This window comes from Lagenorhynchus albirostris, chromosome 6, assembly GCF_949774975.1.
Source record: "Lagenorhynchus albirostris chromosome 6, mLagAlb1.1, whole genome shotgun sequence".
In the NCBI taxonomy this organism is placed as follows: domain Eukaryota; kingdom Metazoa; phylum Chordata; class Mammalia; order Artiodactyla; family Delphinidae; genus Lagenorhynchus; species Lagenorhynchus albirostris.
In genome coordinates, this window is record NC_083100.1 from 103,712,503 (window position 1) to 103,731,368 (window position 18,866).

At 40.9% G+C, this 18,866-nt stretch overlaps 1 protein-coding gene across 1 annotated transcript in view; it reads left to right on the plus strand.

Moving 5' to 3' along the window:
- Nucleotides 1-18,866, plus strand: part of NCKAP5 (NCK associated protein 5) — a 1,037,966-nt gene that overhangs the window by 944,993 nt on the left and 74,107 nt on the right. Inside the window, exon 15 of the mRNA XM_060151527.1 lies at nucleotides 6,806-6,884. Within this exon, the coding sequence (XP_060007510.1) occupies nucleotides 6,806-6,884 (79 nt within the window). The remainder of the gene's footprint in view (nucleotides 1-6,805; nucleotides 6,885-18,866) is intronic.

Sequence of the window (18,866 nt, forward strand, 5' to 3'; positions counted from 1 at the left end):
GTCCTACAGAGTAAAGGAAGTCAGAAAGAGAAAAACAAATACCACATGCTAACACATATATATGGAGTCTTAAGAAAAAAAAAAGGTTCTGAAGAACCTAGGGGCAGGACAGGAATAAAGACGCAGACATAGAGAATAGACTTGAGGACACGGGGAGGGAGAAGGGTAAGCTGGGATGAAGTGAGAGAGTGGCATGGACATATATACACTACCAAATGTAAAATAGCTAGCTAGTGGGAAGCAGCTGCGTAGCACAGGGAGATCAGCTCGGTGCTTTGTGACCTCCTAGAGGGGTGGGATAGGGAGGGTGGGAGGGAGGGAGACGCAAGAGGGAGGAGATATGGGAACATATGTATATGTATAACTGATTCACTTTGTTATAAAGCAGAAACTAACACACCATTGTAAAGCAATTATACACCAATAAAGATGTTAAAAAATAAATAAAAAATAAAATACATGTAAGAGAAAAAAAAAAAAAGAAAGTTATCCTTTTTGGAACTTGACTCCCTATCATTTAGTGTTTTAATTATGAGGTCCAGAACTCAGGGGGTAATTTCCTTTAAAAAAATGAATAAAAGGCATTTTTATATTTCCCAAGGATATGCCAGTTTCAAATAATATTTTTGTTTTAAAATTACCTTAAATTGAACTTCCTCTCCTTATGTTCTTTCTGTTCTTGCATCACTGGTCTGGTGATATTCCTTGTTCCTTTATGTAAATTTTAAAGCACTCAAGCGAAAAACAGTATCTTTTCAGAATTCCTGTATCCATATACTTTTGGGCTCTAATAAAAGGGATTATAAATTATACTATGTGCTACCATTTTCCTAGGGAAAACATGAAGCAATTACTCATTTTTTTCTGGAGTGGTTCAAGAGTAGAGGAGATTTTAGAAGTAATCGTGATTGGCATTACTAGTTTTTAATTATTATTGATGTTTAGGGTTCCTTCGAGTTTCACTTTAATTTGAGACAAATGTACATTTAAATGCTTTTTTTTTTTTCCAAACAGCCTAAAGAGCTTTAAGTTCTTTTTTTTTTCTTTTCCAAACCCTCTGAAATCATATGCAGACTATGTTCTTTGCAAAAGCTTTTTTTTTTTCTTTTCCCCACTTCTTGCTCTTGGCTTCCATGGTATCATGCCTTCTTGAAAACATAGATGTCCCTTGCATTATAAAATCACAAATTATAAGTGTGTCTAAGGCTGCCTCTGTAGTGTCACTGAAAGGAAAGAGAGAGAATAAACGTGCGGAAATGTGCAGTATGCCAGAAATTCAATCCAACTGATCTAAAACTTTGATAGGCTGGCAGAGCCCCTTATCAGAGGCACTCAATTTAACTATGCCCCATCTAATATGGTGCTGACAGCTTGGGGTATATCTTCACTGCACAGAAATACCAAAAAGAAAAAGAACCTGTTTAGCTTTTACAATTTCATTTTTACTTTCTTATTACTTCCTAATGCTAAAGTAATTTGCCTTGCTTTTCTTCTCTCATTTGAAGTCTTTTACAGTGTAATAATGTTTCCTTTGGTCCTTCCAGAATATCTGCAAGAAACACTCTTATTGTTCTCTGTGAAGTACAAGGATTCCCTAACCACCAAATATACATCATCCATAGGGATAAGCTAATTTTCTAGTTAGCTGCAAGAGGAAAATTAGTCAGGCTGGGAAGCTTTCCATATAGAGGACTATTATGAACCTAGATAGTTGAACAGCTAGTCATTTTTTCAAAGGTAAAATGCAATTTTTTTTCACCTCTATAATCGGCAATGGGGATCGGACTAAAATTACTAATTTCAGAAAGGACATTGGCCATAGTCCCCTTGGGGACTAGTAAAAGAACAGCAGTGAAAACCTATTCGTTGTATGTTATCAGCCTGTATAGAAAGGAAATTAGATGCAAAATGAGATACACTCTTATACCATAGCACATTGATGTGAGTACCCATGAACCTTTTAAAATCAAGAGTTGAAGGGAATTTTCCCCTCCTGGGGCTCAAGGTAAATTTGCTTTCTGCTTCTTTTAAAGTGTGTCGCAGAGAATTCTTCTCACAGTAGTTATTTTGGGTGAAAACAATAGCTGCACATAATGCATTACGTATCACGTTTTTTTCCTGAATAAAATCATTCTTCAAAAATCTTATACCAGGGACTTCCCTGGAGGTCCAGTGGTTAAGACTCCGCACTTCCACCTCAGGGGGCGCAGGTTCGATCCCTCGCTGGGGAACTAAGATCCCGCGTGTCGCAAGGTGCAGCCAGAAATACCCAAAACATCTTATACCATAATATACCAGCATCCTTTGCCCTTAACAAACTAAGGCTATATGTAGTTCTGAGGGTCCTAAGGCATTTAAATTATTGCAATCTGTGGTAATATAATAGAAAAATGATTTCCATACATATATCAAGTCCATGTACGTAGCACACCTCCACTTAGTTCACTGGTGATTGCATATCCATTTTCAAGATTGCTAGATGCATTCTACCGTATGTATAAAAGTCTCATTAATGCTTTACTGAATTAAATATTTTTCTCTTTTCAGAGCCTTAATTAGAGGCTTATGTCCCCATTTACGCTGTCATTTACAGACCACTTAGCTCTGACTTTTGTGTAATTTAGACAAGGGCCATGTTACTTTGCACTTTTACTTAAATTCTGCAAAATCATTATAAGGGGGAAAAAGGCATCCCCAGAAAAGATTGCATCAGTATTAAGTAAATAAGTCAGAAAGAAATGCACACTCCTTCCTACATGTTGTAAGTCCTTCCTTCCTGTGGATTTAGGTAATTTTCTGAAATGAGAAGTCTCAAAGGAACAGCTCCCAGCTCCTTACTGAGCTGTCACTGGACAAAATAAAAATCGTTAATGAAATTAATGAGATCATATAGCTGGAAAGAGGTGGGCATTTTAAGATGGGTGTTTTCATTTAAATTATGAGTATCCTCTTCACCCAGTGTCACATAGTCTGAAAAAATCACATATGCTAATAAAAAAGTATCAAATACAATCCCATTAAAATTGTGCTGTGGTGATGAAGTAGCATAAAATAGTACAATAATTACACAAATTGTTATCATCTTACTAAGTTCTGCAAAATTTTATAATTTCAACATCTTTAATTGAACAATTCTGTTCTAAATCCTATTTGGATGCTAATAAGAAACATGCCTATTTTGCCTTCCTCCTGCAGGGTTTTCTAAATGACTGTCTTTTCTAAAGTAATGCCTTCCAGGAGGTTTCCCTCCAAAGATCACTTCTCTCGTCTCACAGAGGTTCATTACGTTCTTTTCCTTTTCACTGAGCTTTAACATCAAAATGTTCTTTTCTCGGGATGCATTTCTTGTTAGGATGATTCAGAGAAGAAATATACACAGAATTCCAAATGAAGGGTGTCCCCAAATATTGGGTCTTATTCTGCAGTTATGTATATATATTTGTCAGCAATGAAACATTGTCTCCCTTTTTCCTCCTGTGTCCTTTGTAAGCACGTTCCTCCCAGCCTTTTCTAATGGGAGAGGTTAATAGAATATAATGGGTACAGTGGCATTTAATGGTTACCTGTTAGAGACTGGGATTTAGTACAGCTCTTGACTACAACTGCAGAGCTCAAAAGATGGGCAAGAGTTGGAGGTGCACCATTAGAAGGTGCCCAAAGTACTGGCAGCAAACTGAAACCAAAAATAACCCACATCATTGCTCACGAGTCACCTGCTGCTTCTTACCAAATGGGACATTACTGACATTGATTTGTATCTGTTCCTGGTAGAGCAATGGCTGAAGAAATTCTGAGTCTCTAACCACCATTGTTTGCTGAGCCAAACTTCTTGGTTTTGTGACCATTCCCATCTGTGAAGTGCTTTACCACGTGAAGAATTCGCTTCGGCAAATTCTTCATCTTGAGCTCGCAGGCCCTTGCCCCCAGGAAAGTTCCACAACCTTTTGCCAACACACAGCCACTGTGTGATCAAGAGTGAAAATTAATTTTAATTTAAGCCTATGAGAAATACAATTAGCAAGGGGAATCTGCCGCCAAAATAAATTATGCCCCTCATTTCCATATGGAAATGGATTTCTTTAATTACTCACCACTTTGCATTGAAATCTATTTGTATGGATAATTAGAGCTGACAAGTATGCCATTCTAAGGCACTGCCCCATTTTCCATTCCTTTGTTGATTCTTCATCCATCCCCTTCCAATTCAAAACTTCCCCTCATGTGTCATTCGCTGCTCAGGGGTCATTAGCCCAGGAGAGCTGAAAAAACTCCTGTCTACAAGCCCAGTTCCTCTGATAAATACCCAAGAGGCCACGTTTAGCATTTGCTATTAAGCACTTAAAGCCCTAGAAAAGTTCTGACAAGGAGCTGACAGGTAGGACCTCAAGACGGTTTTTATTTTCCTTCTTAAATATGATACTTGGACAGAGGTGGTGATTAAGTCCCACCGAAGGCGGCGGAACAAGTCGGAAAGAGAAGCAGAACACACACAAACAGAAAACTTTTTTGCTACTCTTAAATAAAAATATAGTTTATGTGTGTTTGGAATACTGCCTACCTAATTGCCAGACACTAAGAAAGGTACAGTAGTTCTTGGGAAGGTCTGGAAGGGATGACTGTGACAAGATAGCACACTGAAAACTTAAATTACAGCGATGAATAGGGGTCAGGAGTGCCCACTCTAAAACTGACATCCTTTTATAACCTTGAACAGATCACTAACCCTCTCTAAGCCTCTTCTCCTTTATCTCCAAGATGAGAACCTTATTGTAATCATTAGATTCTTCTGTTCGGAATTTCCTAGGCTGATGGAGATGATGGTTCACCCACTTTCTAGCAGGTTAGCATGGTACCCCTTCAAGTTTAAAATTGGTTGATTTAGAAAAACCCAAAGGAAATGCTATCTTACCTAACAGGTGTGGGAGAACATGGAGCATCCTGTCTTAGGTATTGGAACGGGCTGAAAATATAGATTTTCTTGATGCTTCTGTAAATGAGGATAGAAAGTTCCTGTTGGATTCTTAATGGAAATTAAGGTGTTTGGGTCTCCTTCCTTTGGGGTTTCTTGGTAGCTTTGTCACAAAGAGGTCACCGAGCTAGGTGAACTTTGGAAGGCGAATAAGTAACTCGTTAGTCTTGATGATGCGCACAGAGCTTCTCCTCTCTGCCATCTGTAAATACGAGAAATAGGGCTGGTTGATGTTGCTGGGGGTACTAACAAACAAGGCAGTGCTGGCAGCAAAGAGCTGATGGGGAAAGAAAGTGATGACGCGTGGCCTCTGGGTATTCAGCCCTTAACACCCTCTCCTTTCAGGGTTCAGACAGTCATTGACATACTCCTGAGTGTTCCATCTCCTGGCTCTCAGTATGTACGGATTAGGCACCAATTACATTCTGATATTGGAACCATGGTCATGAAATGTAAATAATTGGTCTGATTCCGTTAGTCATGAAAAATAAGAGGTTAAAAAGTAGAAAGCTAAGTCTAGCCCAAGGTCAGTTGACCAGCATATGACTTTCTGTATTGTAAGTATAAAATAATGGTTTCTTGGCATTCCACTCGAGCCGCCGAGCAAATCCACTGACAACCTCTAATGTCCCCCCACTGCGTTCATTGCACAGTTCATTATTATCGTTGGCTGCCCAGGTGACCGGCTGGGATGTATTTTCAAAGAGCTACTTAGGGTCGTTCTGCCAAGGACCATAAGCTGTCTTGACCTTGTGGCCAAGTCTACACCGGCATAGTCCCATGGAAATTTGAGAATAACAAAGTTCCACCAAATGAACACAACACTGAAACCAGACTTGCTGTGTTTGAATCCTGGTTCCACCGCTTGGACAATTGCTTATCTTGTCTGTTTCTTCAAGGCCCCTTATGTCCAAAACGGAGCTAACGATAGCACTTAGCTCCTAGCATTGCAAGGTTAGGAGAGCATAGGTGTGAGGGGCTTAAAACAGCTCCTGCTGCATAGTAGTTAAATGTTGGCTGTTTTTATTATTATTGATATTGTTCATGATATTGTTATTACTACTGCTACTAGATTGGGAAGTAGGGGGCCTGGGTTTAGTATTGGCATTTACATATGTTTAAGGAAACTTGCTGAATCTCGGAATTCTCATTTGTAAAATACTGTGACTGTATTAGATTCCTGCTGGAGTTCCATTTGGTACTCCAGCATTCAGCCTCTGGATATCCCAGCTGAAATGTAAGGCGGATGTTTCTGACCTGAAAAAAATCTAGGTAAATGTATCAGCCTTCTAGTTCACTGAGCACACATCATAGTCACCTCACATTTCATTCTGGAAAGAACAACAACAAAATAACATTTTCTTAGAGAGTTATACTCTAGGAGAAGGTCAACAGATCTAAGTGTATTTCTTTATTCTCATTAAAATAACTTGTGGTGGAGTCACTGTCCCTGGAAGAATTATGTTTCCTTAGACTTTAATTTTTCCCAGCAGCTCTGGGTTACTGACTTTATTAAGTATTAAAAAGAACTATAGCTGTTATCTCGAAAATCTTATGTAGAATCAGGTACCCTATAGCTTGCTTTCAGAGCTGGGGTTATATTTCTGAAAATATGCTCTTGTAATTAAAACTTGTAATAAAGCCAAGTGATAGAGTAGGGGAAAATGGAGTGAAGAAAATATGTGTGTGTATATATATATATATATATATATATAGATACACACACTCACACATACACACCCACATGTTTGTTATAGAATGTACCAATATTCTGAGGATTACACAATCGATTTAATATAACACATAGGAACTCACAGTGTTTCCTTGTTACTGCAGATAAAAGAGGCAAATGAACACTTGCAAGAGGATGAAGAAGATACAGTTGCAGATTCTGCATTTCAGAGCCATACCATAGGTAAAAATTCATGTCTCAATATACCTTTCACTGAGATGTTTTCTACATGCGACCTTATTTCAGACACGGTGTGTTCCTAAAGGTCATGTCTTATGCCCACCTCTACCAGGACTGGGTCTTAACTTCTCATGCGTGATAACCTTTATCTTCTTAGGCATTGGAAGCCACCATAAAATAAGTGGGTCAAAGCAGAACCTATGAAGAAAACGTAGGTATTTGCAAAGGAACGCAATGCCAACTGATAAGCGAGTCCTTGTCAATATGAAACGAAAATGATACTGAGTGTAAATAATTTCTCTCTGCGGAAAAAGTCAACGTTGAATTGATCCAGTTTCTGTAACTGTCTCAGGAAGCACTACCATTGGTTAGAAGTGTGGAGTGGTAGCTTTCTCATATTGAATATTTTTTAAATTGAATATGTTTTACACATAGAACTAAACAGATTAAGTATATACGGCTTGCCAAATTCACCTCCTCATTTTCTTCATCGTTTCTGTTAGAACCCTGATTATAGGTAGTCCTTTCTCAGAGATACCTTTGCTTTGTCAGCTCTGTCCTAAAATTTTACATGAGCCCACGTTGAAGGAACTCAGGTTTCTAACACAAAGGGATTTTGCTTACCTGTCTCCAGCAGTCAGGAAGTAGCTGGTAATAGAGTAGCTGTCTGCGACGGTGGTCCTTGTCAGGAGATAGAAGACGTGATAACTTTAACAGCTCTGGGCCACCGTGGACACTTGCAAAATTAGTTGTTCTTTGGGCTCTAAAAAATAGCTGTGAAATGTAAGCATGCTGATTATTTAGTTTTACACAAAACATCAAGGCATGAGAGAATCATATTTTCAAATCACATTTGGGTGTAGTAGACAGTACTGAATACCATCCTCTAGGGCATGACGGCCCTCCAGCGTTCTGGTGGCTGGTATAATCAGTATGCACGGCTCCTGCCCTTTTCCTGGAGTACCTTTAGCTGCCAACTCTCAGTATCTCACCACTCCTAGAGCCATGTTGGTATGTTTTGCGGCTGCTTTTCCAGCTTACCCAGCTGCCTTCTCCCAACTATAATTTACAGTTGATCTCAGAGAGTTGTCATACCCTCACAGCCTAATGAGACAGGCACACCATTATTATTCTTTTCTGTTGTAGTTGGGAATACAAAAGTCTTAACAAATAGCTGGATGAGTGGAGTCTGAATGAGAGTATTATTCCAGAAAGACATCCTTCGGTACAGTTAGTTGTCAGTGATAACTGAGAGTAAAATGTCAGTTGTACAGTTGTCAGTAAAATGCTCAAATTAGTGTCAGTTCTGTGTAGTTAGCTAATGCGCAAGTTAAATATTGTTCAGCAACCTTCAAACGTGGCACTATGTAAAGCCCCACTGAGTCATCATTTTTCCATAATGAGGTATTCTTGGGCTTGTACAATAACATACATAAAGTTAGAGGCTGAATTTTCGAGAGAGAGCTATAGTAATCTGCGTATTTTTTTTATAGGCTAGCGATTCTTTAGATCTGTACTGTTTGACATGATAGCCATTAGTCCCATGTAGTTATTTCAGGTTCAATTTAAATTCACGAAAACTACAGAAAATTAGAAATTCACTTCCTCAATTGCACTAGCCACATTTTAAGTACTCAGTGGCCACATATTCTATATGGCCTCTTTTTCTATCATCATACAAAGTTCTGCTGGAAAGTGCTGGCTTAGATTACTCTCAAGGAAGTAAATTTGGACTGTTTCTGTTTCACATAATTGTAGACTCATCTCCTCAAACTGGTGGAGACCTATCCGAACAAGCTGCTCCTGCCAGCAAGTAACAACAACAAAACTGACCAGCCATGACTTAAGGAATAAAGTCATTGAGTCATCTTATATAATTAAAAGTCTGGAGGAAGGGAAACATAAAAGAGAAGCAGCAGCTCAACAATTCTATCCGAAACCCTGTTTTTTGGTCCTCATGCTTGTCACTTCTGGTTGCAAATTAATTCCCACCACTCTAGGCATCCCAGCTACCTTTGGGACACAAAGTGCAAGGAAAAGTAAAAACTCCTTCAGAATCACCACCCCGCACCATAGACTTCACGTTACATGTCATCAGTGAGAACCAGATCATAAAGCCAATCTTAGGTGCGAGGGATGCTGGGAAAGTCAGTATGTTGCTTCCCAGCCTCTATTGCATGAGGTAGCAGAGAGAAGAGGGTTGAAAGTGTTCCCTGAGTTAGCCAATCATTATTACCACAGGCCTTTTAAAAAGTTCATCCATTTCAAGGCTGAGTGAGACTCAACAAATCGAGTGGCTATTTATCTTTATTGCACAAAAATAACTGAAAAAATATTTTTTTAGCACCCCGCGAATCCCAATGTTCTTCATGTTGTCTAGACTAAGTGTTATCACATATCCTGCCAATATTTATAACCATAGACTATTTCCAATCACAGCAACTGAGCAAACCTATATATGGTCTTCTTCTAACCGAACAACAGCTAGTATCTTTGACAAAGAACAACAATCAGAAAAATCTGTGAATCTGAATGTTTGCCTTTCTGTGGTTAAGGATAATCGCGTTGGCTTCATCAGAATGGTATGAGTTGATGACAAGACAGGATGCTCTTAACTAAACCTGCTCTATATGGAAATTCAAGATTCATGAAATAAGTTAAATAATGCAACTAGATTCTTTTCTTTCAAATTGCCCTAACAAATGTCAGACTTTCATGTTAATAAGCAACAAGCAAATGACTAGGCTAGCCTACACAAATGATCACCAACACCAATTGTTCTTTCTTGCTATTTAACTATAATAGATTCACCCAGTGTATTACACTAATTATCTAATAGGATTAAATGGTCAGTAGGAATTCAAATGACATTGTCTCATATGAAAAACATCAGCCAGTGATAGCATCAAAAATAATCTCCTAAGAGGAGACAGGGGGTTTGGAAATTCCTTTAAAGAGGAAGAAATGTCTTCTGAGGAGTCTGAGGAAGAAGTCAAGCTGAATTAAATGATAACCAAGAAAACAAGGCTGCTTGGTAGACTCTCGTGAAGTGAAGGAGGCATGGTATTTCCCCAAATCTGAAGAGTTGTTACCGAATGCAAGTTTGTGTGCCCAGAGCACAGTGAATGACATTCATAGTAAAAATAAAATGTAAAATATCTCAGAAAGCTAATCAGCTTTCACAGCTTTTTGAGTGGAAGTCCATTTGAGTCAAAGGTCACATTTTGAATAGCGTGCTGACATATGTGGCTTAATTGTGGAAAGAGTGAGCTACTGATCATCAAAACAAATGTGAATGGGAAGTACAAGTGTTCTCAGTAACGACTCTGATATTCAATAGAGAATGTTCTGGTGACTTGTAACAGACTAGCTCTGAACTGGAAACCACTTAGATAATAATACCTGTGGATGAGGAATCAGATAGAGTGGTTTTTCCATAATCTGGATCTGCAGGAATACTTCCCAGGGTGACAACATTTCTGCATTTCCCAATATACAAATGACACCTGAGAGGTACTAGAGGGTAATAGCTTGGGCAAGGAAGTTTCTATCGTGGCTGCACTGAGTTCACCCATCTGTAACCACAAGCGCTGAACTTCAAAGGGGGGGCATGGCATCTGGCAGCCCGAAATATAAATCCCACCTGTCATGAAGGTAGACCCGTGGAAACAGGACCATGCGGTTCTTTCTGACCAAGGACCGGAATTAGTAATATTAGTTTCCATCCATTGAGTATCTCCTATGTACAAAGCCCTGTGCTTGGAACATTACATGTCATCCTTCTTGTGTCTCACTCCCTTGCGGCTGGTTCTCTGTTTTCGTCATCTGTCAGCTTGTTCCTTATGAGTGCTTCCTTCTAAATTCCAGAGGCAGGCATGAGATAAGGCTTTGGTGGAGATTTCCATATTTGTCAGCATAGTGAATCACAGACTGTGACTCCCTCTCTCTGTTTTTTACTAGAGAGATAGAGAATTGTAGCCTTAGAGAGTTGCACGTATGGCTTTTTTTACTCCTGTAAAATATTTGCTCTGTAGATTGCACCAAGGAGCTGAGTTCTCTTTAGTTCAACAAGCCTATGTGGAGCATCTTCTCCCAGCCATGCCCTGTGTTAGAAGCCAAAGATACAGAGATGAATAAGACACAGTAGGCGTATTCTATGAACTCCAGTTCAGTAGGGAAACAGAGAAGCAGACGAATAATTCTGATGCAGTGTAATCACAGATAAGTTAGAGGCATGCTCTTCAGACATATGAGTACACGGGGCAGGGTGTGGAGCCCACCTTTGGTGAATCCAGAAGTGTTGATGTTCGTGAACAGGAAAAGGCAAGAGTGAGACAGCGAGATACTGAAGTTTAAGAGTGTTTTCCGTTTATACCAGTGGCTCCCAAACTCTGCAACCCATCAGAATCCTCCGGGAAGGCTCTAAAAATGCTGATGCCCAGGTCACACCCCATAACAATTAAATCACAAGGTCTAGGGAGTGGAGCCACACATTAGTAGTCTGTAAAGATCCCCAGGTGATTCCAATGTGCAGCAAAGTTTGGGAACCACTTTCCTAAGGGGTAGGATTTCATCAGCAAAGGGGACAGAGATTTCCTTCAACTCAAGGTAAGCAGCGTAATCAGAGACCTGGAGATAGGAATACGGCACACTGTAGGGAAGGGCGTCAGCAGAGGACCAGCCTGGCTAGAGCAGAGGGTAAGCTTTGAGGACGAGGTACAGACAGAGGGGTTTTGTGGGATGGGACCGGATTGTGGAGACCTTGAAAGCCAAGCTTAGGTGTTTGAACTTAATCCTAGAGACAATACATAGACAGTGGAAAATTGTTTGAAAAGACCAACACGCTAAGAAGTGGCCATCCAATCACTATGATGCTCATGCTTAGACTTTTAAAATAAAAACATATTTTCATTTTCTCGCCTTTAGCCTTGGACCAACCAGATGCGCTAGTCACCATACTGTTTCCTCACAAGTGGTGTGCCGTGATGAGTAGAGTCACGTATTCGTGTAAAAGGATGGATTATTTCAGGGTTGCCAAAGGGCTCCCTGCCCCAGAAGAACTCTCCTGGAGATCTGTCAGGGTGTACCTAAAGGTCCTACCCGTGGGTAACTCCTTTGGGTACAAGTGCTCACGTCTCTTGTTATAATACAGCTGGTGTTTGGGAAGGGTACCCACTGAGTGTCACTGACAGACAATCTCAGTGTGTCTCTCACATTAGCACCAGCAAGACCCTATAAGGGCGGTGCTTTTCAGACAGGGCTCTCAGCTGCGCGGGCAGAGGCAGACATGAAGCCCCAGGGGGTGGCACTAATTAATCCACGTGCTAGTAGGAGAAAGGGCCCCCTGAACAGGTGGTAAGTGGCTATGTTAAATAAGCTTTGTCTTTTTCCCCCCACATTTTCCCAAGACCTATTGCTCTAAAGTACATGGTCGGGGAATCTGAAATAGCTGTAGAGAGACCTCATTTTGTACAGTTCCCTCAATTTCTTAAAAGGCAATTAATCCACTTAAAGTAAATATAAGACTGTGTGTGTGACTTATGGCAAAGGAAGGAAGAGGCGGAGGTCAAAACAAAGTCAAACAACAGAGCGCCTCAGCCTCTGAACCAGAAAGCTGCCAACGTGACAGCAAGTTCTGAAAGAAGACAATGTCCTGTATTATACCCATACTCACTCTTTATCAAGAGCTTCCTGTATGCTAGGCACTGGCCAAAGCGCTGGTAGGTATGTTGCCTTGTTTTATCCTCCCGTCAGCCCTGCAGACTAAGGACTGCGGCCACCCTTTTGCAGGTGAGGAAATGTACGTCCTGAAAGGTTATGGGTGTTGCTCAGCACTGTGGCTGGTATAGAGTGGAGCCACCGTCCAGTGCTTATCCACAGCTGTGAGGTCAAGTTCAGTAAACCCCCACGGACGCTAAATGATGACTAGGTACTTTTTCTGGTCACCTTGCAGGCGTCAGAGACCAAGGATCCCTTTAGTAGATTGCTTGGTCAGGGGTTGCAAACTCAACCAAGCCCCTGGGTCAGTGAGTGAGATGGGCTGGACTTGACATTCACAGGCATACACTGTATGAATGATGGGAGTCTTGAGACGTGGAGAGAACACAGCCCATTCTAGGGGAGCAGCTGCTTGCCAGTTCCAGTTGTCACCATAGAAGAAGGCTGGCCCTAAGTAGCCACGTCTTTCCATTTCTCACCAGAAACCAAAAGTCTAGATTTTTATGTAACATATGACACTTTTAAAAATCTGGGCCTAGTTTTCAAAAAAGTAAATCTTCAGAGACTTCCTTTTATCTGGCAATATTTCGAATTAGGATTTCAAAATCCTTTCACAGGATGCCACACCTAAGAGCATAGAATATGATATAAAAATATACGTATTTTCTTAAATGCATGGTTGAGCTTCAGGCAAAAAATTGATCAGCGGCTGGGGACAGCAAGAAAGTTTGAATGCAGAGGGGAGAGAGTACCCCTTGCCCAAGGGGTACGTACTGGTCTCTGGTGACCTCGAACTAGGATGACCAACTGTTCTAGTTTGACTTTGACTTTCTTGGTTTTCGCACTGAAAGTCCCTCATCCCAGGAAACCCCTCAGAACCTGGACAGACTGGAACAGTTGGTCACTCTACCTGGAGCCTGGTGTTAAAGAGCTAAACTGTTGGCCTAATGAAAGCCTAGGGCCTGAGCAGGGTGAAATGGTACATCAAAAACACCCCTTCCCCATCCAGTATAAAGCTGAATTCCCAAGAGCAGTGGTGACAAACGTACCCCACGGAGGAAGACAGTGGGAATAAGCTCCTGACTCAGCCTCAACTCTGTCTCAACTCTAGCGGGGAAAAAAAAAAAGAGAAGGAAAAACATGTCTCCTCTGAAGATTCTGAGTCATTAGTTCACACTCACGTGGGTCAGGGAATTAGTTCGGTCTCTCTTTGTGTCCCCTGAGCCCCCCAGCTTGACAAACGTTTTTTAAAATTTTATTTATTTATATTTTGAAATTTTTGGCTGCATTGGGTGTTGGTTGCTGCGCGTGGGCTTTCTCTAGTTGCGGCGAGCGGGGGCTACTCTTCATTGCGGTGCGCAGGCTTCTCATTGTGGTGGCTTCTCTTGTTGCAGAGCACGGGCTCTAGGCGCACCAGCTTCAGTAGTTGTGGCACGTGGGCTCAGTAGTTGTGACTCGCGGGCTCAGTAGTTGTAGCTCGCAGGCTCAGTAGTTGTGGCGCATGGGCTTAGTTGCTCCACATCATGTGGGATCTTTCCGGACCAGGGCTTGAACCGCCGCATTGGCAGGTGGATTCTTAATCACTGCGCCACCAGGGAAGTCCAAGCTTGACAATTTTAAATGGTCCGAGGTGTGAGTTTAAATATTCCAGAGAAGAACTGGGAGAGGGAATAGATGAAACAAGAATGGCAGAATATTAATATTTTAAAGCTGGGCAGTGGGTATATGAGGTTACATTACACTGTTTGAGAATATTGGAAATTTATCATAATGAAAAGTTTAAAAAGAAAAAAAACGCAGATTCAGGGTGGTAGTACTCTCAGGAATCTGGCAGAACCCAACTCAAATCCTCTCTTGCACCCACTCCAAAATTTGCATACAGATAAAGTTCTAAGGAAAATTAACTCAGAATAGAACACCACTAAAGACATGAGGGGAAAAAAATGACTTCATTAGTCAGTATCAGGGAAAAAACAAAAACAAAAACAAACCAAAGCTATAGCATGAGGCCTGCAAAGACTGCGGAATTGGAAATTACCCAATAGAGGATATAAACCAAAGATATTTAATGCATTTAAACAAAAATGGAAATGAAAGTTAACGAACAGACAGATGAGCAGTCAGATTTCAAAAAAGGACACAAGAGAACTTCAGAAAAATTAAATGTTGTCAGAATAGTATTTATCATCACTGAAGAGAGAATTACTGAACTAGAAGGTAGAATTGAAAAAGTACACAAAAATGTGTCACAGAGGGCCAAGAACATGGATAATATGAAAGAGAGGTTAAATTAAGTCAAAGGTGATGAAATCCACATGCATCTAATTGTAGCTCCTGAAGCAGAGAATAGAATGAACAGGAAAGACACAATTTTGAAAGTGTTAGTGGCTGAGAATTTTGTAGAATTGAAGAAAGTTACCAACCCCCAGATTCAGGAAGCCAAATGAGTTCCAAGCAAGGTAAATAAAAGGAAATATACACTTAAGGATAGTGAGTTTTTTCCCTTCCGATATATATCCAGAAGTGGGATTGCTAGACTGCATGATAGTTCTGTTTGGAAATAAAATCACTGTCTCAAAGAGTTAGCTGCACCATTATTCACAGTAGCCAAGATACTGGTCTGTTGATAGATGACGGATAAAGAATTCATGGTATATATGTATGTATGTATACGTGTGTGTACATAGATGTGTGTGTGCACGTATGTATAGTTTTATAGTCTGCACATAGTACTCACTTTTATTTATATAGTCTTACCACACTATTGTTTAGTTTTGCTTATTATACAAATAGCATCATACTGTAAATATTCCGCTACAACTGGCTTTATTTCAGTCAACGTCGTTTTTGCGCTGAATCAGTGATGGTCCCTGCAGTTGTAGTTCATTAATTTTCGCTGCTGTATGGTCTTCCAGAGCAGAAAAAGTTCGAATTTTATTTATCCTTTCTACGGTGGATAAATATTTGGGTTGTTTTCCATTTTTTGCAATTATGACAGTGTTGCTAGGGTCACCATGGTGGTATATATTCCCTGACATAGTTGCCAAGGGTTTTTCTAGAGCCAGGCCTTTCAAACTTTTTTGACTAGTATCCACAGTAGTGACTTTTTACATCATAAACCAGTACACCTCTGCACATGTGCCTATACATGAATGTAATCCAGTGTTACCTTTTTTTTTTTTACTACGAAAACAAATTTAAAAACCACAGCAAATGAATGAGTAGCATGAAATCCAACAATGGGTTACCTTATGGAGGGGAAGTAGTGAGAGAAGGATCTAGTCGAAGGGGTGCAAGAGTGGCTTAAAAACACTGAGTTGTTGACCTCAGAATTGGGGCGGACCCAACGCATCACAAGGGTCCTTAAGAGTAGAAGGAAGAAGCAGAAGAGGGCCCGAGAAAAAGACATTTCTACAGAAACAGGGTCAGAAAGGCACATTCATAATAAAAGAGATGCATTCGTGATCACAGAAACCCACATTAAAAATGACACTTAGATCCCGTTTTTTATCTATCACATTGGAAAAGCTTAAAAAGTTTTAAGACAGGGCTTCCCTGGTGGCGCAGTGGTTGAGAGTCCGCCTGCCGATGCAGGGGACACGGGTTCGTGCCCTGGTCCGGGAGGATCCCACATGCCGCGGAGCGGCTGGGCCCGTGAGCCATGGCCGCTGAGCCTGTGCTCTGCAACGGGAGAGGCCACAACAGTGAGAGGCCCGCGTACCACAAAAAAAAAAAAAAAAAAAAAGTTTTAAGGTAAACTTTGTTGGCAAGGATGTGAGGAAAGAGGCATTGTTACATACTTAGGTGAGAGGGTACTAGTACAACCTCTATGGATGAGAATTTGGCAATATCTAATAAAAGTCACACATACTTAATGCTATTAAATAGCAATTCCAATCAAATAATTTATCCTATAGACGTACTTGCACATATGAAAAATAATGCATGCCCCAAAGCATTGTTTATAGTAATAGGAAAAAATCACAAGTGAACCAAATGTCCATTAATAGGGTACTAGTCAAATGGATTCCGAAAATGGAATATTATACAGCATAATAGTACCTACAGTATGCTTGATTTTTTTAAAAGGGAGAAAGGACTATAACACACATACATATATAGTAAAAATTTAAGTGCAAGTGTAAATATGATCATACACGCACACACACACACAAGCGCGCACACACACACACAATTGTTGGCATGAATAGAACTGAAACACAAGAGACGAGTACTATTGGTTGCCTCAGGAGAGCAGACCTGAGTGTAAAGGACACAAGAATGAGAGAGTATTTTCAATATATGCTGTTTTGTGTCTCTTTAATTCTGCAATCTTCTATAATACCTTTTTAAAAAATAAAATAAATATTGAAGATTGTGCCTAAAAGAAAAACACACTGAGTTGTTAAGGTGGGTTGTAGGTATCCTTTTATGATCATGATGATTTAAGTGTAACTATTTGTTGTATGCACTCGTGCTCGTAGTATATTTCACATTTGTTTTAAAAAGATAAAAACTAAAGTACCATCCAGAACAAAACATGTGCGTGGGCTGAATGGGCCTTCCGTTTGCTTGGCTGATCTATGCCATCTACCCGCCACCTCCCGTCCTCTTCCTGTCTGCCCTCGGACTAGCTCATTAGCATCTCCAGAAGTGAGGTCAGCCAAGAGAAGAAAGAGCAGGAAAGGGACGCGTCCTGACTACAAATAGATATAAAGTTACATCATCAATCCTGAAGCCCATCGGGTGTCAGAGGAGTAAGTTAGAAACAGAGGTTGTGGGCAGCTCTTGAATTGAAATCTCTTTGTCGTCCCGTTACCACAGATAATTCCAGGTTGATCAGACATTACAGATAGGTTGAACTGTCTGTGCCTTAAGTACTGCTAAAACCGGCAGTTCTTTTTTTTTGCGGTACGCGGGCCTCTCACTGTTGTGGCCTCTCCCGTTGCGGAGCACAGGCTCCGGACGCGCAGGCTCAGCGGCCATGGCTCACGGGCCCAGCCGCTCCGCGGCATGTGGGATCTTCCCGGACCGGGTCACAAACCCGTGTCCCCTGCATCGGCAGGCGGACTCTCAGCCACTGCGCCACCAGGGAAGCCCACCAGCAGTTCTTCTTAATCCTGAAGGTAATAAAAAATTAGTAACAGAGAAGCAGCAGTGATTTAAAAAAAAAAAAAATTGCCGGACAGGAGTCTGTAGCTTTTCAGAAGCCCGTAACGCAGCTTGGAAGGAATGCGCTGTCCTGACTGTAAGAACGCAATCACATATACTTAATGAAGAAACGTCTCAGTTAAGGTGATCTGCACACTCGGTGCACTGGGATTCCCCGTGGTGTGTCCGTGAAGTCTGGCACATTCAAGTAAACACTTCAGCTTGAGACACGTGTAAAGCGCTAGATCGGGTAAGGGCTATGGGAGATTGTGGTAACAAAACTTGAGTTGTGTAATGAAACATGCACCTGAGGGGGAATAAAAGGAGGAATGGTGATCTTGGGAACAGGATGCTCTTGACTCGATTGAATCCTTATTCAAGAAACATGCTAGAGAAAAAGAAAATGGATATGAAGAAAGTAAAGCGTTGCGGTAAATCTGTTAACAACACGGGGCTGATCTGGGCACTTTTTAATGAGTCACAGACATGCAGCTGGGGCTTAACTGCTTCGAAAGAAACACCTTCATTTTTGAAAATGGTTGTGCCTGAGAAAATGACCTATCAATGTCAGTCTTAATTTCTTTCATCAGCCCATTGATAGAATTCCAGAAGAGTCATTTAGGGAATCTTCTTATCAGCGGTACAGTGCCTGCTCCTCTCATTTTGTGCAGGATCAGATAAAAGGAGGATGTTTGCTTTACTTTGCTTTGCCGCCCTGGTGCGGCAAAAAGCTTTTCAGGAAAGGGGAAGAATAAGCTGAGAGGTTACCAGGTTATGAAACATTGTCACAGCCAAGCCAGGAACATTGAATCAATTTCCAATATGTTTCTTATGTAGCTAAAACCTATACTCTGGAGATGTTATTGTTTGATTATAAAAGCAAGAGGAATTTGAAGAGAGACTTCCATGCCAGTGTGATAAACAGTCTCTGCCTGTAACTCGATTGTGTCAACTCCCAGGAGGGGAACTATGCGTTAAGGTGACTTTCTGCCCATTTGAAACTCAGCGGTGTGCTTTGCCTTCAGAGCCTGCTCGGAAGGAATCCTGTGTGCGTGAGAACACGTTTGGAGTGGGCAACGGCTGCCCTGCTTTCAAATGAGCGGATTGCATTTCCAA